The sequence below is a fragment of the Aquarana catesbeiana genome, linkage group LG04 (assembly GCF_042186555.1).
Source record: "Aquarana catesbeiana isolate 2022-GZ linkage group LG04, ASM4218655v1, whole genome shotgun sequence".
In the NCBI taxonomy this organism is placed as follows: Eukaryota; Metazoa; Chordata; class Amphibia; order Anura; family Ranidae; genus Aquarana; species Aquarana catesbeiana.
This window is the reverse complement of record NC_133327.1, coordinates 218,925,598-218,949,701: the sequence shown is the minus strand read 5'-3', so window position 1 is coordinate 218,949,701 and position 24,104 is coordinate 218,925,598. Positions and strand designations below refer to the sequence as shown.

Below are 24,104 nucleotides of genomic sequence, written 5' to 3'. Positions count from 1 at the left end.
ATCTTCTGATTCCTGCTGCAGCATTGAGCGACTAGGCGCAGGCACCGGCCCCATTCCCTATAAATGACAGGTTGTTGGTGCCGCAGCTATATGCGACTCTCTACACAGCCAGCGAGTACCCACAAAGTACGTTCACCAGTGGCAATCGCTGGCTGTGTGTACAGTCGCAAATACCAGAGGCAACCGGTGACTCGTTATAGTGAACGGGGTCGCGGGCCACACCTTCCTCCAGTGCGAATGTAGCCATAATATTTCCATTATTCTGGTTTGAATGAAAGCCAGCACCATTCTTCCTCTGAGCTCCAGGCTGTCATGAACCTGCCCCCAGCCTGTGAATTGACAATGAAGAAGAAGCGGCACAGTGATGGGTCCATCTCTTTCTCCTTTCTTCTCCTATCAGCATGCTTATTTATGATCAGCATGTGAACCGAATGGCTTCCTGTGTTGCATCTCCCACTCCCACTCAAACCCCCTATTTTTTTAATATGTTCAGGTGTTTTTAACTAGCCCTGCAGGAAATGTCATTCTTGTATGTGTGCGCTGTAAAATATTTTGTACTGTTTATAGGTCTTATAGCAGCACCATCTTGAATTTAAACGCATTGTATAGTGTGCCCCCCAAATATGTTCTTGTATATTGTAATAGGCCCTGACCAGGTTTTTTGGGCTGGAGCACCCCTCCCCCTCTTCATTACCTCCTATTTAGTGGCCACCAGTGTTTAGGATGAATCCCTTTCAGTTCTCCCACATAGAGGAGTTCAGTTCCCATGGTTGAGACAAAGGATCTTCCATTCTATTACTAGTGTAGGACCCACTAATTCGGGGTACTTTGTCGCAGTAAGTGGGCTTAGCACTATATGACCATATAATGTGACCAAACCCCCGTATTTTTTGAATATGTTCAGGTGTCTTTAACTAGCTCTGAGGAAATGTCTTTCTTGTATGTGTGCGCTGTAAAATATTTTGTACTGTTTGTAGGTCTTATAGCAGCACCATCTTGAATTTAAACGCATTGTATGGTGTGCCCCCCAAATATGTTCTTGCATCTCCTACTCTGACTGCAAGATCAAAATCAGGTATTTACACCGCTTGCATTAAAAAAAAAAAAAAAAATTAAAATTAAAATGTATGTAAAGTCAAATCTTTTTTTTTTAGTTTTGGATGGAGTGAGAAAGATTTAGAAGCCCTTTCAAGTTTTTATTGTGGTGTCTCAAGGCTGGGGAGTTTCACCCCTCTATTTTTCCTGATGACCATAGTCACTAACACAAAAAGAAATGGGAAATCCGTCATTTTACAGATGTCACCAGAACAGATCTAGTTTTAACAGCTCGGCTCCAATGTTAATTTTGACATCAAATTTTGATTTAGTTTTAGTCAGTCTTTTGTTTAAAATGCCATTTTAGTTTTAGTTGTACCTTAGTCATCTGAATTGTTTTAGTCAGATTAGTCGTATTTTAGTAGACTAAAACGGTGTAAATATCATAGACGAAATTAACAAGGCTCGGCTAATTTAACAAAAGTTAAAGTTAACGAAAAATTCCCAAGGAAGAATCAGTCAAAATTAAAGCCATGCATTGCCAACTTAAGAGAAACAAGCAGCAAAAACACAGAGAGTTAGCACAATTTAGTTTTAGTTAGGAAATGGGTTCTAAAAGTTAAAGTGATTGTAAAGTCGTTTTTTTTTTCAAATAACAAACATGTTATTACTTACCTGCTCTGTGTAGTGGTTTTGCACCGATCCTCCTCTTCTCGGGTCCCTCTTCGCTGCTCCTGGCCCTTCCCTCCTGTCAAATAAGTGCCCCCATAGCAAGCAGCTTGCTATGGGGGCACCCGAGCCAAGCTGCAGCTCCGTCTATCCATTCAGACATGGAGCTGAGGTTCAGCCCCACCCCCCACTCTCTCCTGATTGGCTAACAGACTTTGACTGATAGCAGTGGGAGCCAACGGCGCCACTGCTGTGTCTCAGTCAAATTAGGAGGGAGAGTCAAGGACGACCAAGAGACTTGTGGACATCGCTGGATAGAGATAGGGCTTAGGTAAGTATTAGGGAGGCTGCTGAAAACAGAAGGCCTTTTATCTTAATGCATAAGGATAAAAAACATTCTGCCTTTACAACCCCTTTAAGTAATTTTACAGCTGTCCTTTAACCACTTGACCTCCGGAAGATTTACCCCCCTTCATGACCAGGCCATTTTTGCGATACAGCACTATGTTAATTTAACTGACAATTGCATGGTCATGCAACGCTGTATCCAAATAAAATGTATCCTTTTTTTCCTACAAATAGAGCTTTCTTTTAGCGATTTTTGATCACTTCTGTGTTTTTTATTTTTTGCGCTATAAAAAAAAAAAGACTGACAGTTTTGAAGAAAAAAAAACAAACAATATTTTTTACTTTCTGCTATAAAATACACTTAATAAAAAATATAAAAAATCCAATTTCTTCATAAATTTAGGCCAATATATATTCTGCTACATATTTTTGGGGTTAACATCAAGGGTGATCAAAGGATTAAGTGTGTGCCTATACAGTGTTTTACTATACTCTGTGAGGTGCTTTTACTAAGGGAAGCGATGGATTTTATTCCCCGCTTTGCAGGGACACAAACTCCATCCCTTCCCTCCTGTCAGTATGGCGATCTGCCTTGTTTACATAGGCAGAGCATTTCTCTGCCTGGCGATCAGCGGGTGCCGGAGGACATCGAGTACCCTGCACTCGCAGATCAGCTTCCGCTGTGTGTAATCACAGTGGAAGCGAGCCGCTGCCGGTGTCCATGCACGCCCCCTACCCAGAAGTGTTGGATCACGTATATATATATATATATATATACACACACACATTATACAGTGCACAGGTGCGGCCCTGTAGCAGTAAAACTGCTATAGGGTGGACCTAAAGTGGTTAAGAAAAAAAAAAGATTAAAAGAATAATATCATACCTGTATGAGAACGGAAATGTTTATTAAGTTCTCCCGAAGAAATGAAGCTCTTCCCACAGACTCCACAGATGTAAGGTTTTTCCCCTGTGTATTGAAAACAGAAGTCAATGCACTGGCAAGCATAACATCAAACTGTTTATTAGTCACAAAGAACATTTCAAATAAAGCTCAATGGGCCCCATAATTGGATATGTCTTATGGAAGACCATTGCAACCAATCCAATTGTTCTCTTTCTGTCTCTACATCAGCACAGAAAAATGGTGGAGATGGTGCTGTTATTCATTAATTTTATTTTTTTTTAAATCTTATACATTTTTTTATTTAGTGGTATGCAACATACACATTGAATTGACCCTGATCTTACTGCTATGTCTAAAAAAGTCTGTAGAGAGAGAGAGAGAGAGCGAGAGAGAGCGAGAGAGAGAGAGAGAGAGAGAGAGAGAGCGAGAGCGAGAGAGAGAGAGAGAGAGAGAGAGAAAATATATCACAACAAAAACTACCCAAATGACCCTGATCAAAAGTTTACATACCCCAGTTCCTAATGCCGTGTATTCAATAAATTATAAGGTAGTTAATTGCGCTAATATTATCCTCTTATTACCATTACAATTAGTGACGTAACGCGTAGGAGGAGCTTGTGACGTCCCCAGCATTTGCAGTGTGTGAGTAAGCGGTGACGGGTGAAGTGCCTCACCGCTTAGCTCTTTGCAGCTGATCAATACAAACGCGATCTTATATAGAAGAGTATGTGAGTGAAACTGCTTTAGTCTGATACATAGTATCCAATTGTTTTTAATCTCTGTGCAATGGATGTATAATCTTTTCTTTGCATGTCCGGGATTTGAGTGGAGGAGCGGAGTATAACTAAAACAAAAGAAGAAGTGAAAGAAGTGAAAGTAAAATCTTTTTTTGACACTATTTATTTTAAATTCTTGTCACACTATAATCGGCACGGATTGATCTTGTTTAAAATACCTGATGGATTTTGAGCACCTCATACTAATGATTTTTAAAAAAAAAAAGAAACCCATTTTTGCATATTTATATTTATTCGTATTGGATATAGTTCATGTTTAATTATTTATGTGGCACGATACACATTTATATATATTAATTTTTACAAGCAGCAGATATGTTTTAGAGCACTTGTATATTCATTAGCTTTAATTTCTTATGCATTTTTTATGAGCACAATCACGTTCATGATGATGATGGAGGGATAAGTTCAGTGTTTCTTTATATATTATATTTTATAAGGATTTCTTCAGATTCTTAAGATCACGTGGAGGTGTTTTATTATTTTAGAAGGATAGTGATAAAAAAAAAAAAAAAAAAAAAAAAAACTAACTGTAATGGGAATAAGAGGATAATATTAGCGCAATTAACTACCTTATTATTTATTGATCCTATTACTTATTTTAGTTGCAGCTATATTATTTGGTCATCTCATATTAACTATTTGGTTTCCGCATTAGTAGTTTTATCCACGTCAGCCCTTGAGTCTTTTTGAATATTTTAATACCGTGTATTGCCCCCTTTAACATCAATGACAGCTTGAAGTCTTTTGTGGTATTTGTGGATGAGGCTCTTTATCTTCTCAGATGGTAAAGCTGCCCATTCCTCTTGGCAAAAAGCCTCCAGTTCCTGTAAATTCTTGGGCTGTCTTGCATGAACTGCATGTTTGAGATCTCCCCAGATTGGCTCAATGATATTGAGATCAGGAGACTGAGATGGCCACTCCAGAACCTTCACTTTATTCTGCCTTTGCCAATGACAGGTTGACTTGGCCTTGTGTTTTGGATTATTGTCATGTTGGAATGTCCAAGTACGTCCCATGTGCAACTTCCTGGCTGATGAATGCAAATGTTCCTCCAGTATTTTGATAACATACTGCATTCATCTTGCCATCAATTTTGACCAAATTTCCTGTGCCTTTGTAGCTCACACATCCCCAAAACATCAGCGATCCCCCTCCGTGTTTCACAGTAGGAATGGTGTACCTATCATCATAAGCCTCCAAATGTAGCGTTTATGGTTGTGGCCAAAAAGCTCAATTTTGGTCTCATCACTCCAAATGACTTTGTGCCTGAAGGTTTGAGGCCTGTCTCTGTGGTGTTTGGTGTATTGTAAGCAGGATACTTTGTTGCATTTGCATAGTAATGCCTTTCTTATGGCGACTCAACCATGCAGCCCATCTTTCTTCAAGTGCCTCCTTATTGTGCATCTTGAAAAAAAACACCAAATGTTTTCAGAGAGTCCTGTATTTCACCTGAAGTTATTTGTGCCTTTCTTTGTCTACCTGACCATGGTTTGGTTTCAACAGAACCCCTCATTTTCCACTTCTTGATTAGAGTTTGAACACTGCTGATTGACATTCTCAATTCCTTGGATATCTTTTTATATCCCTTTACTGTTTTATACAGCTCAACTTCCTTTTCCCGCAGATCCTTTGACAATTCTTTTGCTTTCCCCATGACTCAGAACCCAAAAACATCAGTGCAGCACTGGATGAAAGATGCAAGGGTATGTCAGAAGTCCAGAAACTCATTGACCTTTTATACACACACACACTAACTATAAGCAAACAGATCACAGGTGAGGATGGTTACCTTTAATAGCCATTCAAACCCCTTTGTGTCAACTCGTGTGCATGTAATCAGGCCAAAATCACCAGGGTATGTAAACTTTTGATCATAGTCATTTTGGTAGTTTCTGTTGTCATTATGATTTAAAAAGAGTAAGCACAGTTGACTGATAATAAATGGCTTCAGCCCAACATGTTTTCGTGTTATCATTCATATTCTCTGAAAAAATGCCAGGGTATGTAAACTTATGAGCACAACTGTATATCTCATTAGTAAGATTTCTCTTCATTTCCTGTTCCATAGGCTTAGCAGAAAGTAAAAGGATATCATTTCAATTTGAAGGGTAACCCTCTTAGATAGCCATCACTGGATCAAGTGTTCCCAATGGAAAAATCTCCCTTCGATTCTTGACCTGGTGGTAGCTTAACTGCTTGCCTACTGGGCACTTTTACCCCCTTCCTGCCCAGGCCAATTATCAGCTTCCAGCACGTTCACACATTGAATGACAATTGCGCGGTCATGCAACGCTGTACCCACATTTTTTTGAGACAAATAGAGCTTTTGTTTGGTGGTATTCAATCACTGCTGGATGTTTTAGTCTTTGCTAAAAAAGACCGAAAATATTGAGAAAAAAAAAATTCTTGGTTTATTATAACATTTTGTAAATAAGTAATTTTTCTCCTTCACTGATGTGCGCTGATGGGCACTGATGAGGCGGCACCAATATGCAGCACTGATAGGTGGCACTGAAAGGCAGCACTGACTCGCATCACTGCTGGGCACTGATTGGCTTCACTGCTGGGCACTGACTGGCATCAATGCTGGACACTGTTGGGGCTGCACTAATTATCTGTACAGATCTTCCTGGGAGGAAATGCCTTTGATTGGCTCTCCTCTCCTCACATGCTGTCAATGTGAGGAAAAGAATGCCGATAACTGGCATTTCCTTGTTTACATGTGATTGGACACAGCTTATCACATGGGTAAAGAACCTCGTCATCGGCTCTTCACCGAGATCGGTGATGCGACGTTGTACCACTAATCACTGTGCTGCGCACCCCCAGGGGAGTGCAAGTGCTGCGAGAGTGGGACAACATCATATGACGTCACCCCAGAACGAAGGAGCCGCTGCCCGCCCGTCATTTGACAATACGGCGGGCGGGAGGTGATTCAAATTTTGAATCTAACAGGAGCACAGACAATAATAAAAACCTGACAGTGGTTCTAATTCCTTATTACCCCATCCACATCTATAAAAAAATTGCCTTTGGTTATGCTTCAATTCTTCCATGTCTGACAGAAGCATGGGAATTACAGAAATCATAATAATTTTTTTTTAACATAGAAAAGAGTTGTGGTGTTTTTGCAATTGCATTTCTGTTATCTATTACAAACAAGTGATCAGTTTAAATGCAGACAACGCTTAAGTGGGCTTTTATCATTTTATAGACAAAGTCCAGTATTATTCCACCTGATTTTTTAAAGCCCTGTACCAGCCTTGAGTAGAGATGAGCTTGGGTGTGTTTGGAAACATTGCAAATAAAACACAAAGATTCTCCAAAAATGTTCGCTCAGAAATCAGTACCCTCTGCTTCACATAAGAGGGTACCCTTCATTCTACTCTCACTAACATATATGGAGAGAAGCAGGGGGCATGGACAGAAAGTACAGCTAACCAAATTGCTCACCGAATGGCCCCAAAATATTTCCTTTGATTTCTGTTAAATACTACTGTAATTATGGATCAATCTATCTATATGACTTTTAAATCGCACACATACAATATGAATTTGAATGAAAAGAATTTCCAATTATTCTGATTTAATAATCCAAGCAAGCATCCACTCATCGTTTTTTGTAAGATATGATCATAATATTAAAAGACTTTCATGTATGCTCACCTATAGACTGCACATACAAAGTTGATAATTGTCAACATAATCTCAGTTGTCCATTAGTGACCAAAACTGATCACTAGGAAAAGATCACTGAGAACTGCTCACAAATAGAGACAGTCTGAGGCTTCCCAGCAGAACATTATCAGAGTAAAGCAGGCTAAATACACACATAGACTGTGGGCAGAACAAGAGACCTGGTAGGTTCTTCCATCCACACTAAACAGCTTGGATGGAGGAATCTCCCCTGACAGCTATTGCATTCATAAAGCTGCAGCACCCGTGGCTGTCTGAATACCCAAACAATGACTGCATCTGATTGGATGCAGTCACTGTTCGACTGACAAATTTCCACTCAGCTGGTCTGATTTTATAATCAAAGCTTTTGAGGTGCTGACAGGGCCACCCGCAGTTCACATAGTTCAGCAAGGATTGGCTGAAATTCAAACTGTGTATGGTCAAGCTTGGGTAAGCAGCCTGAGTTTTCTTTATAATGCAAATTCCCTCTACAACACTAAAGTCTAATTTTTATGTACTTTGGACAAAGTCCCTAGTAAGCCTTGTTATTTTAGTTACCTGTATGTTTTCTTGCATGAGTAATTAGAGAACTTGATACAGCAAATGCTTTCCCGCATGTGTCACAGACATATGGCTTTTCTCCTGTATGACGGCGGACATGGTATGTCAGGGTACTGGCCTGTGCAAACCTCTGACCACATCGGTCACAGACATATGGCTTTTCTCCACTGTGTTTTCTGTCATAAAGCAAGCAGAGCACTAATTATTGACATTTCAGAAAGTGTTTCTCTAATACAAACTAGGCACAGAAGTGGAATTAAAGATGCATTTTGGTCAAATGCACACATTTAGCAAAAAAAAAAAAAAATACATGCAGGGGGCATCGCCTTCCTTTTTTGTCACTGTGGCAAAGCTTAAAATAGGTCTAGACCCAATTACTAAAATCTTGAATAAGCTTAAACATGTTAAAGCAGCCTTTCTAAACCCTTTTACCTTGAAATAACTTTCAGGTTCTGGGGGACCACTGCTAAAACCAATTAATTGGAGACATTGGGAAGAATGCCATTTCTTACAGGGGTGGTCAGAATGCCACCCTTACAGATGACTAAAAAGATCCCTGGTGTCATGCCACTGACTTTGACAAGTGGAGTTGGCCCTGGAACTACAATATGCAGACACCATGAAATAGTAGGTCAGTTAGTCACAGCTCAAGAAACCCCTAGCAACATCTGGAGGAACCCAGGTTGAGAGTGGCTATTAAAACATACGCTAATGATAACCACCCTCATAAGGCTGGTATGAATACTGCCACAGTCAATGTAGAGCAGAAAGAAAAGAGGAGTTAAATAGAGAGAGCACAAATCCAATCATGAAAAGTCATAAAAAGTGAATCATCGAGAAAGCATGTGAATGATAAATTGAAAAAATTGGGCATAAGATAGCCCAAGGTCGTACTTTAAAGGCACAATGGACAAAGCAGGTGCCCAATTAGACCACGTGGTGAGCATGCGGGTTATTTTAGGGGGTATGCTGGATGGACCTGTTGGTCATGATGGCCCTAAGGGATTGCTGTACCTGATCTAATTGGGCACCTGCTTTGTTTGATTGCAGTTTGGGCTTCTTGCTTTAATGGTCATATATATGGAACTGGCTTTAAATATATGTTCATATTACTCAGGTCTTTGGCTCTCAGTGTCCAAATTCATATCACCACCCCCCTCATATATTCTTCCTCATCAGGCTGCGGTTTTTATGGTTGACAATATTGATAACATAGGTGCCACATGGCACTTTAAGCTACTGGCTTTCTGTTATGAATACCCAAGCACTTGAAATACTATAGATGAGAATACTTGAAACCTTATGGGTGAAACTATCTTTCATGGATTCCTTTGCAAGATAGTGAGAACGTTTTTTCTCCAACAATCACTGAGTGTGTCCTGACGAAGCTAGACAGAGACATGCGTTGACTCACTACTATGTATACGCTGCAAGTTCATTTCTGTCATGTATTATGTATATGTTTTTAATTTTTTACCCTTTTTGGACCATGTATTGTTATGAATAAAAATAGAACATTTTATATCTTCTACTGTACATTGTGCCTTTAAAGTCCGACCTTTGGGCTATCTTATGCCCAATTTTTTCTTTTATATCAAATTCCCATACGGATGTGGCCATAGGAGTGTTTTCTTTATATTTTGAATGATAAATTGGTATTCAATCCACCCAGTTGTACCATACTGAAAGTGTAAATCTCATGATGAAGGCCTCATGATGTAGAAGGGGACAGTGAGGGTCTCAGCCTTTCGTGGGCTGCTTGAAACATTCGATCACCATGCCCCTAAGTTTATGGATCTGATGTCTATGTGTAACAAAATGCACTGAAACTGATTTGTTCAAGTCAATCTATTCACTCTTTTCTGTTTTTGCTAGGACAACCCTAATGTTGCTCTGAGTCACTGGAAGCATCTTTTTTCAATGGGCCAGTCATTTTGCCCACATTTGTATTTGGGTATATCTGTTTTTTCCTGTTTTTTTATGTCACCCTTTCCACCTGGATATGAACCAACACTTTGGGAGTTCTAAATTGACTGCATTTGCGGCAGCATACTTTCCAGCCCCATGAATGTGGTTATCCTTAGCATTATGTGCACTGAATAAGTGCAGCTGCAATTTTCCCAATATGGCCACCAGGACTAGTTTGGTGTCTTCTCCATTCCCCCCCCCCCCTTTTCCTGACAAATCCCTCATTTTCTCTTCCCCAATGCCCCGCTCTCCTTTCTTTCTCCCTCTTCCTCCTTTCTTCCTCCCGTTTGATCCCTACTGATTTTTTCCTGGCCCTATCTATATTTCTTTGTGGCCACTTCTTTTGTTTTGTAGTCATCGACCTTTATTTTTTTGTGCCTCTTCTTGCTGTATTTGTACTCCTTGTGTATCTTTATTTTAGTGGTTTATCCTCGGTTATTACATCATATTTACCTTGATTTTTCCCATTGTCCTCCTTTACATTTTTCTTTTTTGTCTCTACTTTTCCCTCATCTGTCACATCACACACCTTGGCTTTATTCACTTTTCTCTTTTTCCCTTAATCTTGACAGCTGGAGACAGCCAGGTGCCATGATATCATGTGTGTCTATGGCATCAGTAGCCCGGCTGTCCAGCGTCCCAGCTACCATAGTATGGGCAACCATGTGCAATGCGTTCCTATTGAATGGTAGTCCCGTCACCTGGTAACGGCGATGCCAGACCTGGGAGGACTGCACCTCCCCAGACGGGCTCATTTGACTGATGTATCCAATTGGGTGGTGTGTGTCATTATAGTGGATGAAAGAATGGTACCACGCACCCACAGTAGCAGCATCTCTACCCAGTCCCCCTTTTATTATCAATGGTTTCCATAGATCTGAATTTAACAGACAGGGGTATTGTTTACTTTCTACTACTTTTGACGTCATATGATATCAGAGGTCAGGGGGTGACTCCCTACACTACTTGTCTGATAAGTGGATGGTATTTTAAATGTCTTTGCACTACTGTATATGCATATCACATGCCTAACATAGGGGTCCTGTGTGGCCAATGTGATCATTTTGAATAAATATTTGGACGTTACCTGAAGATAAATGGTGTGCTAGCAATATGTATGTTAACTTGTAGTAGTAGTAGTTGTAGTGTGTGCATGTGTGGGGATGCAATAAAGGGAAATTATTTGGTATGCTCAGAGTTGGGCCTTAATCTAGTAGAGCCTGATTATTCATCACCAACACCTTTTGTTAATTTTGAATGTCCATGATCCTTAGGAGAATATTTCTCATTAGCTCATTTTTTTTTTACACTATTTTCAAGCACGGGAGTGTCAAGGTTACATGGCACAGAATGACTAGCAAGAGGTTACAGTTCCCAGAATTACTCTAAAAGCGGAGCTCCACCCAAAAGGGGAAGCCCTGCTTGCTCGCACCCCCCCCCCTTTCCACTGGCACATTTTGGGGTGGTTTTGACAGGTACCCGCTCCCACTTCCGGGTAAGATCGCTGTGGCAATCTCCGAGTATTTACGGCCTCCCCTCCTTCAACATGCTGCCTTCTGGGACACACATAGGTCTTGACTCTTGACCTCTGGGACACATGCAGGTCACGAGTAACACATGTGCAATAGGAAACCGGCAGTGAAGCCTGAAACTGCCAGTTTTCCTTAGTGAAGATGCCGGTGCCAGCACCTGAAGCTGATTTATGGATCAGTTTGGGGTGCCAATATCGCTGGATCCCTGGACAGGCAAGTTTCCTTACATTAAAAGTCAGCAGGTACAATATTTGTAGCTGCTGAGTTTTCATTTTTTTTGCCCAGACAGGTGCTCCACTTTAAAGCCCCTTTCTTACGGTGCACAATTTTTCCAATCAGGTCTAGCTGGTAGCCACTCTGTGTAAATTGTAAAAATAAAGAAATATTTTAGGCCTTTACAAACTTTTTTTTTCTACTTAAAACTACTGCTGCACATAGATCATATTAGAAAAAAATATACTGAACATCTTGTAATATTTTTAATATTCCTATTGCTAGGTTGTATTGGTGCAAATCACTGACCTAGCATGAATCTTCAGATTGCTTGAAGTTGCGAACTGTAGATTGCACATGTCACATTTGTATGGTTTATCCTCTCCATGATGCATTCGCCTGTGAAAGATCAACTGGCATTTCTGGGCAAATCCTTTATCGCAGAGTTTGCATTGGTATGGCTTTTCTCCTAAGACAGCAAAACAGGAGAAAGATTTACTAGAATGGAAGGGGTTCAACTGTAAAAAAAAAATATATATATATCACTGATCCCAATACTATAACCTACTCAAAATGCTCGTCGCCTGGCTTTATCACTTTTAAAGTCATTGACTTAAAATAAGACATGGATGGAAAATGACAGTAAAGTCATATGTATTTATCTGCATACTTGTTTTACGTGAGTGATTCAATGCAGATAGTCTGCATTGGCTGATAACAAACAGATTATTACGCGCGTTACAAGGGTCCTTCTCTACAACAATCGTGCAGGAGACAAGCTTTTCTGTTCAATACATGGCTACTTCCTAAAGTAAATTAGCTGTAAGACATTGCATACCTTTTGGTTTGATACATCAGGAATCTATTTAGCTCATTTAAGTTGAAAGTTAATTTGGACTTTAATAACATTCAGGGGGCTTGTAAAATATGGTTAGTGCAATTTAAAGTGGTTCTTAAGGCAGGTTCTTTACCTTATTGTTTTTAATGCATTAAGGTAAAAAACTTCCAGTATCAGCTCCACCCAGTGCCCCCACCCGCAAATGCTTACCTGGTTCCTCTTTGGATCCAGTGATGTGCCCAAGAGCAGCATCGCTGGTCTCTTGCTCTCCTCACAGGCACAGAGGCAGCAGTGGGAGCCATTGGCTCCCTCTGCTGTCAATCAAAACCTGTGAGAAGGGAGCTGGGGACAGGGCTTAGATGCACTGTGTGTGTCTATAGACGCACACACAGCCTGGCTCGCATCAAACCTATGTCTGCCCCCCCATATCAAGTGCTTGCTATGGGGGGGGGGGGGGGGGGCAGACACTTAAGAAGAAGAGCCAAGAGTGAAGGCGGAGGACCCCAGAAGAGGTGGCTCAGGGGTGCTCTGTGCAAAGCCACTGCACAAAACAAAAGTATAACATGATTATTACTTTAACAATTAAAAAAAAAAAAGTTTAAGCTTTACAATCTTTTTAAACAATAATTTACAACATACAGAGGGCTACAGGAAGATGGTATCATGCTGAACAGAGATATATAGAAGTATACCTGGGGAGCTTCAGAAATATAACATATACATGTAACACTGCTACTGCAAAATACTCATCCAGTCATCATTAGTGAGTGCTAATCATATCACTAGGGCCCGTATGCTGCTTTCTAAATAATTATATTAAAAGATAATTCCACTTTTTAAACAAAGTGCATGTATTCTTTTAGCCCTTAACCTAACCAATCCAAACCTCCCCTTCTGCAGATACATACTTAACGAGATCCACTTGGCGCGGTCTCTGGGGATTGTGTACATCCAGTGCCGCAAGTCCTTTCTGTCCTGGCAACACCTGCGCATTACAGTCCTATAGACTTTTATGTGGCTCGCTTTCTTTGCTGAAGGGTCAACATCTACTTTGACAAAGTCACCTAAATCCTTGTGCTTATGTACTTGAATTTGTTCCTATATATCTAAAACAAATCAGCCTGCATTAGATCTCATTCACACTGCAAAAATGTGCAAGGTACAGAAAGGATCAAAGGAGACTCCTGCAGCTGGGTGTACAAATGGATGTGGACAGTTGTGGCTGCTCTGTCTATACAAAGCAATCAACAGGCTGACAGTGGTCACAACTGTCTGCTGGTATTTAGATGTAATCACATATTGGCTGCAATTAGAGATGGATAGTTGCCTCTGAACCCAAGCAGCTACACTGTATTCTTGCCGCGACTTGCTTATTTTTGATGTGTTAATGAGGCCTTAGGCTTACCATACATTATACAATTTTCTTGTACAATTTTCCTTTAGATTTACTAAAACCATATAATATGAGGTCAAACCTAAACACTTTCAATTTGTATGCAATCAGGCAGGTCCTTGTACTACATAGTTGAAGGTAAATCTAAAGGAAATTGAATAAGAAAATTGCTTATTCTCTCACCTTGGCACTTGCTACAAAGATTCAGTGTTGTAACCTGAGTGATCACTGAGAAAGAGAAGACATGGTCTCGTTTAGGCAAAGTCACTTAAACGCAGGCTGCTTTTAGTTATAAAAAGGTAGAGTTTTTTTACACATTACTGTAATGGTATACATCGTGACATCTCAGGAATGTATTCATGCACACTTTAATGATGTGCAATTTAGTCTTACCTGTATGAGTCCGTACATGTGTTTTCAGCTGGTTACACTGAGTAAAAGCTTTTCCACATAAATGGCAGACATATGGCTTCACACCTTTGTGAATCCGCATGTGACGCCGGAGGCTGCTGCCTTCTGAGAAAACTTTACAACATATATTACATGTAGGCTTATTCTTGTAGTATTTCTGTTCCACGTCCTGCGCTGTGCCTTCCACTTTGCAGACATCAGCTTCCCCTCTAATATTACTCATGCAGTGTTCTTTCAAAGTGGCGTTTAGCTTTGACTTGATGTGTTTTTTTTTCCCAACTGATGGCTGTGCCGCACCATCTTCCTTTAGAAGCTTTTCACAGTTTAGTGCATTTGTATAAGATAGGAGGCAGTTATCCTTAACCTGGGAGAGATGTTCAGCCAAGGTTTCATCCACCTGACCTGCCTCCATACGGAGAACAGGGTTGGTGACAGAATTTTGCTGCTCAGGAACCTTTTTCAGGCACCGTTTATGAGAAAGCATGGTGCGTTTCCATTTATTGCTCCTAAGAGATTTCTTATTTGCAGCTTTTTTGGTTAAACATATAGCTTCTGTTTTGTCTGTATTGCGTGTGCTACACGGGTGATGGACAGAACAGTCTTCATGTGTACCTTGGAAATCCTTAGCTGGGGCTACCTCAGTAACACAGGCTGTCACCACCATAGCAGAGTGCATTTTAGGTATGCATATTGAAACAACTTCATCCACCCTCAAATATTCAGCAGCTTTACATACGTCTTCTATGTTACATCTATGTGAAAAGACAAAACAAAAGGCAACTACATCAAAAAGCTGAATACACACTTGAAACACAAATAGAACTGCCCATAATCTTAGTAACTCATCCACCACTACCCGGTTACAGTGAAAGGTTAAGGCTAACTATAACTATTCCTTAAAACATGCCCTTCCCCTTCCTCCTATCTATACTTCATACTATTTATAAAAAAAAAAAAGGGATCTGTGTACTTAACGTTATTGTTTTTTTTTTTATTCAGTCTGGTCACGTCATCCAGCAGCTTTGGCTCTCCTGTGTCAGGGGAGAGGAGAGAGCACAGACAACAAATAGGCCATGGGGGTCGGTGGGAGATGTCACAGCTTTGGGAATTCACAGCCATTGTCGAGTGCTCCCTTATACGGGGGGGAGCCATAGCTGCTGAATCACGTGTCTGGACTAGTTAAAAAAAAAGATACTATAGGTAATCATTTTTACAGGCTATGCAGGATAGGTAGTACAACAGGGAAGGAACAGTTTTAGTTGGCCTTTACGAACAGTTTAAATGTGCACATAACAAAAGGAATGTGTCAAGGTTTTTCAGACCCCCTTTGCATCTTCACTTTTCCTGTCCCCATTTTTGGGTTGTTAGTGAACATTATCTCATTAGCAAATATCAACCTGTGTTTTTTTTTTCTAGTAAGTTCAACTGAGTATCAACTCCACCAGTCCATGTACATTTATATATTTGTCATATTTTTTTATTTTAAATCTACAAGCAATACAATATTTCTAAGTATTATTTGCAAAAATGTAAGATGTACCGCATATCCTTTTTTTTTCATTTTAAAAGATGTTAAAGCTTTCATCGTCGTCTCGTGGACATGTAATGTCTACACCCCATCGACCAGTGGGATCTGAAATCACTTACTTTGGCTGCAAGGCATTGGCTCATTCTCAAATTCAGTATACAGTAGTTGTCCTTGCCACATATACTCTGTGCTGTCTTATTCCAGGTGCTGCTTCAGCATCTTCCCTTCTAGTACACTTAAGACAGAGTCGCTCGCTTGGCACATTTGCTGTTCAGAAAACGCCTTGTATTTTTCCCAATACGCTTCTGGTAGAGACTATAAGCAGCCAGGCCATCGTTAGACTGGACCCCCCAAACACAAAGTCTGTGCATACAGCTTTAGGCTGGCCCTACATTATACAATTGTCTTGCACAACTTTCCTTTAGATTTGCCAAAACCATATAATAGGAGCTCCAACCAAAACACTTTCAATTTGTATGCAATCAGGCAAGCCCTGGTACTACATAGTTCAAGGTAAATCTAAAGAATATTGAACAAGAAAATTGGATATTCTATGACCAGCTTTACTCACATGTATAAAACATCACCAAATCCCATATCTATTCAAGTATTGCTTAATGTAGCTTTTCTATAGTCCCGCTTCCTTGTATGTCAAGGCACTGGGGACACAGCCCTGGCCTCACAGATGCCCACTGGGAGGGGCAAAGCTCTGACTTTGGGCTCTGTGCACCTGTGAGATCTAGCACAGACATCATCAGGGAGCTGGCATAGACAACCAGAAAAAAGAAGTCCACCGAAAAAAAAAAAAAAGAAAAAAAAAAAAAGTCCACCGGTGACGATATTTTAAGAAATCGGCGGTGTGAGATTGGGAACATATGCAGGAAGGAGCAGTGGGAATAAGGCAACATATTACAGAACAATCATGTTGGTATAGGTAAAGGCCACATTTTTTTCCTATTTACCTTTAAATAGTGCTGGCTGTTTCGTAAGAGAGGGGAAGAGGAGAGACTCTAAAAGAAAACAAGGACAGAGGGTGCACTAGCCTTGCGCATTACCTTTGCAACACTGACATTTATTAAAAATAAAATAATGTACTCACAAACAAGTGATAAAGTCAAGCAGATATATCATTGGCATATATATTGTCCATCATTGGCCTCATCCAGCAGGATCTGCTGGACAGTAGACTGAGGCGGGATGAAAAAGTCCAAGGTAGGCTGACACTGCTCGAAAGATTTACTTCTTCTTCAATATACCCTATGGCAATCATTCGAGCACAGGAGCATTTGTTTATTTTTGCAGGGGAAGAGGGGAGGCCTGCTTTAAATGGGCAGGTATGTTATGCCTCCATCATGAACCATGAGAATTGGCATGCAGCTGCCTCTGGATCTGATTATCTGGTATGGATTAACATGGCTAGTTCTTATTTAAAGCACTTTGACAAGAGTATATTATAGTAAACACCGACTATTAAATAAAAATGCTATCTCACCTATTGAAGTGTAAGTCACCGCTATAAATAAAATCCAGCATTGTCTGGAATCCAGCTGGTGTCACTAGCTTCTGATCCAAAAGTACAGTAGTGTTCAAAGTGTTCTGGAATAAGGCCTTGAAATATTCACTAAATGAAGCCAACACATTTCTGTGTGCTTTATATTGGAAGTCGTCAATCAGAATGGTGCAGTCACACAGGAAGCCAGCCTCCCTTTGTTTGTTTAATTTATCAAGCAAGTGCCGACAGTGATCGGACTGTGCCATGGCAGTAGGATGTGCAATGCCATACCTAGGAAGAACACACAGAAGGTTAGATCAAACAGCGGGAGGTACGGTGTGTTGTAGAGGTCACAGATCTTGTTTTAAGGAAAGTTTTCAATGTTGGTAATCTACAATCTAATTACTCCAGTCATATATTGCAAGCCCAACTGAACGTTTCCTTTAAACCAGGTAAATAAATTAAAGTTGCACCAAAATAGTGTGCAAAATCTTACGTCACATCATACCAAACTGTACAGAAACATGCACATTGAGGTGCATTGTGGTGTGCTGTGTTAGGGAGCCCATCAAATATATATTTTCTAAAAAAAAAATACAATAAACTCAATTTTAGTCATACATTTAGGCCAAAAAGCATTCAGCCACTTGTCTCAGGTAAAAAAAAAAAAAAAAAAATCAATGAGCGTATATTTATTGGTTTGCGCAAAAGTTAAAGCGTCTACAAACTACGCAGCTTTTAGTTTATGACTGTCCATCTCAATTCTTGAGGTGCTAAAACTGCAGGGGAGTACAACCCCCCCCCCCCAAATGACCCCATTTTGGAAAGAAGACACCACACGTTATTTGCTGAGAGGCATGGTGAGTCCATGGAATATTTTGCCACAAGTTTTGGGAAAATGACAATTATTTTTTTTTTTAAAGTTGTCACTAAATGATATATTGCTCAAACATGCCATGGGCATATGTGAAATTACACCCCAAAATACATTCTGCTGCTTCTCCTGAGTACGGGAATACCACATGTGTGGGACTTTTTGGCATTATAGATGCGTACAGGAGACATATTGAGTATTTTGCAGATTTCGCTTTTTTGTCACAAAGTTTTGAATATTGAAAAAAAAAAAAGAAAAAAATACATTTTCCTTTTCTTTCTTTCATTTTCAAGAACAAATGAGAGCTGAAAAATACTCACCATGCCTCTTAGCGAATACCTAGGCGTGCTTTTTTTTTTTTTTTTTTTTTTTTTTTTTTTACACTGCTCCTTTCATTTTTATTTTTTTAAATCATTTTTATTGTTATCACAGGGAATGTAAATATCCCCTATGATAGCAATGGGTAGTGACAAGTACACTTTTTAAAAAAAAATTGGGGTCTATGAGATTCTAGATCTCTCCTCTGCCCTCAAAGCATCTGACCACACCAAGATCAGTGTGATAAGATGCTCTCCCAATGGCGCTGTTGATATTCGGTGAAACCGAAAGTCATGAAATGCTTGTAGCTTCCAGTTTCTTAGGCCATAGAGATGATTGGAGCTGTTCTGGTCTTCGATCAGCTCTATGGTCAGCTGGTGGAACCACCGGCTGCATTCTCAGGTTCCCTGATAGGAGAGCCCGAGAAAACCATGGAAGGTGGCAGGGGCATGTTCCCTCCCACTGAATTTGGACCGCTGTGTCTGCGTGAAGGGAGGGCAGAACAAAAACATTCTTACTATCCCTCTACTCCACAGCAAGCAAATTACTACATCTCAAGCAGGCTCTCTCCCCCAACCTAAGATGGGATTAGATCGCACGGTGCCACATGCGCCAATTCCATGATCAAACAGGTGACTAAAAAGTGGCACGCTTGTGTAAAAATTGACCACATACAAGTGGTACCCCTTTCTGAATAAGGGTAACACCAAGTCCCACACAATCTTACTAACGCTCCCTATGTAGTCTGGGCAGTTACCTTCTGCTACAAAACATATCCAATAAAAAAAATTATAATTTCTTCCTAAATTTAGGCCAAAATATTTTCTACTACATGTCTTTGGTAGAAAATAAATCCCAATAACTGTATATTGATTGGTTTGCATTAAAGTTATAGCATCTACAAATTATGGTGTATATACTGAATTTTTTTTTATACTACTAATGGCAGTGATCAGGGACGGAGGCTCGGTTCACATAGGGGCGACTTGTCAGGCGACCTAGTCGCCTGAAAAGTCGCCTCCCGTTCTGTGCTACGGAACCGTTCTAATAGGAGCGACGCAAGTCGCTCTGACTTAGAAAAAGGTTCCTGTACTACTTTGGGGGCGACTTGGGGCGACTTGCATAGACTTCTATACAGAAGTCGTTTTGCAAGTCGCCTCGGAAGTCGTTTGCAGGTCGCCTCGCTGAGGCGACCTGCAAGTCGTGCCGCCTCTGTGTGAACCGGCACTTATAGTGGGACTGTGATGGTGTGGTGGACAATCTGACACAGAGTGGGAACTGGCTAACTGCCACTGACACTAATACAGTGATCTGTGATACTACTATATACTGTCACTCTACTAATGACACTGGCTGGGAAGGGGTTAATCTGGGGTAATCAAGGTGTTAAATGTGTGCCTAACAAGAGATAGTTTGTGCTGCTTTTTACTAAAGATCTGTTTCTTCTCCCTGCTTTGTAGAGAGAAGAAACAGAGAGATTGTTCCCTCTACACAGAGCCATGTGTTGTCAACACAGGGCTCTGGGCTGTGATTAGACACAGCTGATCAGCAGGTCCCGGCTATAAATCATTGGCTTGGACCTGCTGACAAACGCCTGCTGAGTACAATCACAGCCGGAGTCAGCAGGCAGGGGCGCATGCGTGCCTTCTGTACCCTGAAGGCCAGCGACCTACAGGTACATTGATGCGCCTGTAAAGAGTGCTCGTACATTGCAGGCAGGTGTGCATTCTGGAAGTGATTAAAAGGGAGCTGAAGTAATTTTGCAAGACTGCGAGTAGGCAAGCTATTATTGCAGAGTAGACATGGAATGTCTTTGATTTGTACAGGCTGATCAGAACAGTTTGAATCCTGACTACAGAATACTTGCTACACCATGGGCAGTTTAGGACCCGTGAATGGGACCTAAGATCTAGCCTGATGTCAGATGGGCAATTCTGCTGCTAGAGACAAATCACCAGTAGCAGGATTGTGAAAGAGGCACCCTATCAACCACTCCCTCTGTAGTCAGATGCAGTGAGATCTCCCTCTGACATTGGCTGAACACTGCTGAATCTTGATCACTAGTGATGGGAGTGATATCTCACTTCCTTAACTAGATGGAGTGACTCTATAAGGACTAACAGAGGCCATACATACTTTAATTTTATTATACAATCGATGTGTAAGATTATCAAAACAACTGAATCTGCAAACAATTAAACAGCCATAACTTATCTTCTGATTGATTTATCAAACTGAGATGATGGGCCAGGATGGAAAATTATTATTTGTTTTGCATCGATCGGCAGTACTGAGATACTTTGTTTAGAAAATTGATTCTATTTCGATCAATCGGATTATGTGAATACATAGTGATAAGAGATGTGATCAATAACTGACAAATGTACATTATGATTATATCCTAACCACTTGCCTACAGGACACTTCCAGCCCCTTCCTGCCCAGGTCAATTTTCAGCGCTGTCACACTTTGAATGACAACTGCGCGGTCATGCAACACTGTACCCAAACTAAATTTTTATCATTTTTTCACACAAATAGAGCTTTCTTTTAGAGGTATTTAATCACCACCGAGTTTATTTTTTTCCTAAATAAACGAATAAAGACCAAAAATTTTGAAAAAAAACCCCAAAAAAGTTTTCATATTTTGTTATAAAATTTAGCAAATGAGTAATTTTTCTCCATCACTGATGTGCGCTGATGAGGCTGCACTGTTGTGCACTGATTGGGAGAACTGTTGGGTACAGATTGGCAGCACTGGTGGGCACTGTTGGAACTGCACTGATAATCAGTGCCCTGACTATCAGTGTACATGCCCCTTTTACAAAAGCCGGTTATCGCCTCTCTTCTCCTTTCCTCACATAAGGAGTGCCAATAACAGGCTTCTGTTTCCATCCGTGATCAGTTTTGATTGGACATAGCCGATTACGTGGTAAAGAGCTGCTGATTAAAGTAAAGAGCCAATCTGTGATCAGCAGTGTCTGAAGGACACTGTGGTCACAGAGCGCGCCATCCGTGCCCTGCAGTGGGCGCAATCATACGACGGCCTCCCAGAACTAGCCATCTACGCTGTAGCTGTCATTTGCCTATAGCATGATCAGCAAGTGGTTAAAGCAAAACTAAAGGCACAAATACAGACATGTGCCTGGGAGGTACCTCACCAGAAACTTCTCTTAGGTTCTTCCTGGTGCCAGTCTTTGGCCATTTTGATTGGCTGGTGCAGGAGTGCAGTCAGCCTGAAACTCTCAGCTCATTGTACATTGCATGTCTACTCTGTAATGAAGAGCCTACCTGTTCACCATTTTTCATATTTTTGCCTTCAGTTCCAATTCATCTATCGATGTCCAATTCCCTGTGTCTGGCATATCAATTGAATGGGTTTTCAACTACAGATTGATTATTTCTATTAGATGAGATTGATTGAAAATGAAATCGATCATTTATCAAACACATATGGTCACCATAACAGACAGTGGGTCCTGAGGACAGGAGTTGAGAACCACTGGTGTAAACAGACACAAGTCCATTTTCACCCACCTGTTCATAGGAGTGCATGGACCTTCTGATCAGGTACGCCTGCAAAACTGACAGGTGGACCTGATTGGATGGCCCATGTGGTTCAGCAGGGACCGGCTAAGATATGAACCATCTATGGGCAGGCTGATTGTACCCAAGTCAATAGATGGATCAACTTGGGTACAACCAGCCTGTCGGACTTTTATATACGATTATAGCTAGTGGCTAAAGCCACTACCAACAATCGTGTTCTCCTGGCTGGGAACCCCCTGCTTGGAGAACACAACTGCTCAGTGGGAGAGATTCCCCAATCAATGCGGAATGTGTTGATGGGTGAATTGAGAGATTTTCTTCCCTGTGATTGCAGGAAAGAGAAATCGTATCATCTATGCCTTAAGATGCACACACACGTGCGCTCTGATTAGATGCAAAAACCTCACTGGGTGTTCCGTCAATTAGCTGTAGGAAGGAGCCCCATTGATAGCAATGAGGGGGCTGCTGGCTCCTGCAGCCAGTTGCATGTAATTGCTCATCATGGATGGGCTCAGGCGTGTTTGGATCCTAATCCCAACCCAGCTGAGCAATCCCGCCAGGAAGCCATCCCTGCACACCGCTAATCATGAGCGGCCTAGCCAGGGCGTGTGTATGTGCAGCTGTGGGCCGGGAAATGCCTCACCGCTAAGGATGAGCTCCGGCGTGTTCGCACACACCACGTGGAGAGCCCGCCAGGAAGTCGGCACGGAGCTGCGCTAATCACAGGCAGTGAGACATTCTTCGATCTCTGCAGCCGCACATCAGGAAAATGCCTCACTGCCTGTGATTAGCGCCGTGCCGTCTTCCTGGCGGGCTCTGCACGTGGAGTGTGCAAACACGCCAGAGCTCATCCTTACTCACCGCCTATGATTGGCAGTGTGTGCTGTCGGCTTCCTGGCGGGCTTGGACTACCATCCTGAGCCCATCCCTACTGCTCATACAGAAAGCACATGGCTAAGCGATGACATGCGATTGGCTGTGGGAACCAGCAGCCTCCTGATGTTTTCAATAGGGACGCATCTACTGCCAGGAACCCCCACTAGGGTTCTCCCATCTAATTGGGTGGGGTAAACTCCCTCTTATACTGAGCTATCCATGTGTTTATGAGGAAGTAACCCTCTGATAGAGGGCAGAGATGAGGGACACAAACATTGTGCTAGAAGAGGGAGAGTTGGGAGTCAGGGAGGACTCTTTGGTGAGTGTGATGATGAAGCTCTCAGTATGGGATCACACAGTCCCTACACTGATCAATAATACAATGACAGGAGACCAGGTCAGAGTGATCCCTACCCGCACTCACCTCTCTCTATGCAGCCATTGTTGTAGCCGGGCGTCATCCGTACGTACCCCGTGACGTCATCCGGCCCTTTAACTCCTTCAGAACGTCTTCTCTAAACTCATCAATTCCTTTCTATTTTACAACGAGAACTAATGCTCCGCGCTGTATGTGTGTTATATAGAAACACAGAGCGGCCGGCTGCTTAGAATTGCCATAGAATAAAAGATTTTGATATATTATCATATAATTGTATGGAAATAAACCGAATTACATTAAAAATGAAATACTTGTAATATAATGAGCTCCCATGGTGGTCAGAGCTCCGAATACTCGGTGAAAAGAAAAGTGTTTCCGCCCGGTTTCGAACCGGGGACCTTTCGCGTGTTAGGCGAACGTGATAACCACTACACTACGGAAACTACAGTGCTTGGCTCGGACCTGATGACACCCATCGGGACAAATAGATCAGGAATATACTATACGAATCCCTCTAAACAGCGCTCATATAGGAACATAGGTTGTTTTTACACTGACAGCGGCCATATATTATTACATATCAGTGTGATAAGGGGCCAGTCCTATGTCTATTAATACCGAGCTCTTATTCCCGAGCCTCTATATATCGTGAGGTGTATTATTTAATGGACACATATTTCCCATAAATCACAAGTACAGGTAATAGATAGAATATTCGCTTTTCTTTATTCAAAGT

General features: G+C 41.3%; 1 protein-coding gene and 1 non-coding gene across 2 annotated transcripts in view; both read right to left on the bottom strand.

Moving 5' to 3' along the window:
• The window catches only part of MYNN (myoneurin), a 31,104-nt gene extending 7,616 nt beyond the window's left edge, over positions 1–23,488 (bottom strand). The window contains exons 1-6 of the mRNA XM_073626162.1: positions 23,414–23,488; positions 17,374–17,664; positions 14,336–15,105; positions 12,021–12,180; positions 7,996–8,174; positions 2,939–3,022 (exon numbers count right to left, since the gene is read on the bottom strand). Coding sequence (XP_073482263.1) covers positions 2,939–3,022; positions 7,996–8,174; positions 12,021–12,180; positions 14,336–15,105; positions 17,374–17,639 — 1,459 coding nt within the window. The 5' untranslated portion in view covers positions 17,640–17,664; positions 23,414–23,488. The remainder of the gene's footprint in view (positions 1–2,938; positions 3,023–7,995; positions 8,175–12,020; positions 12,181–14,335; positions 15,106–17,373; positions 17,665–23,413) is intronic.
• A 250-nt stretch (positions 23,489–23,738) lies between these two features.
• TRNAV-AAC (transfer RNA valine (anticodon AAC)) lies at positions 23,739–23,811 on the bottom strand. Its single transcript has one exon. It is a non-coding gene; the product is annotated as a tRNA-Val (tRNA).
• Positions 23,812–24,104: the final 293 nt, after the last annotated feature.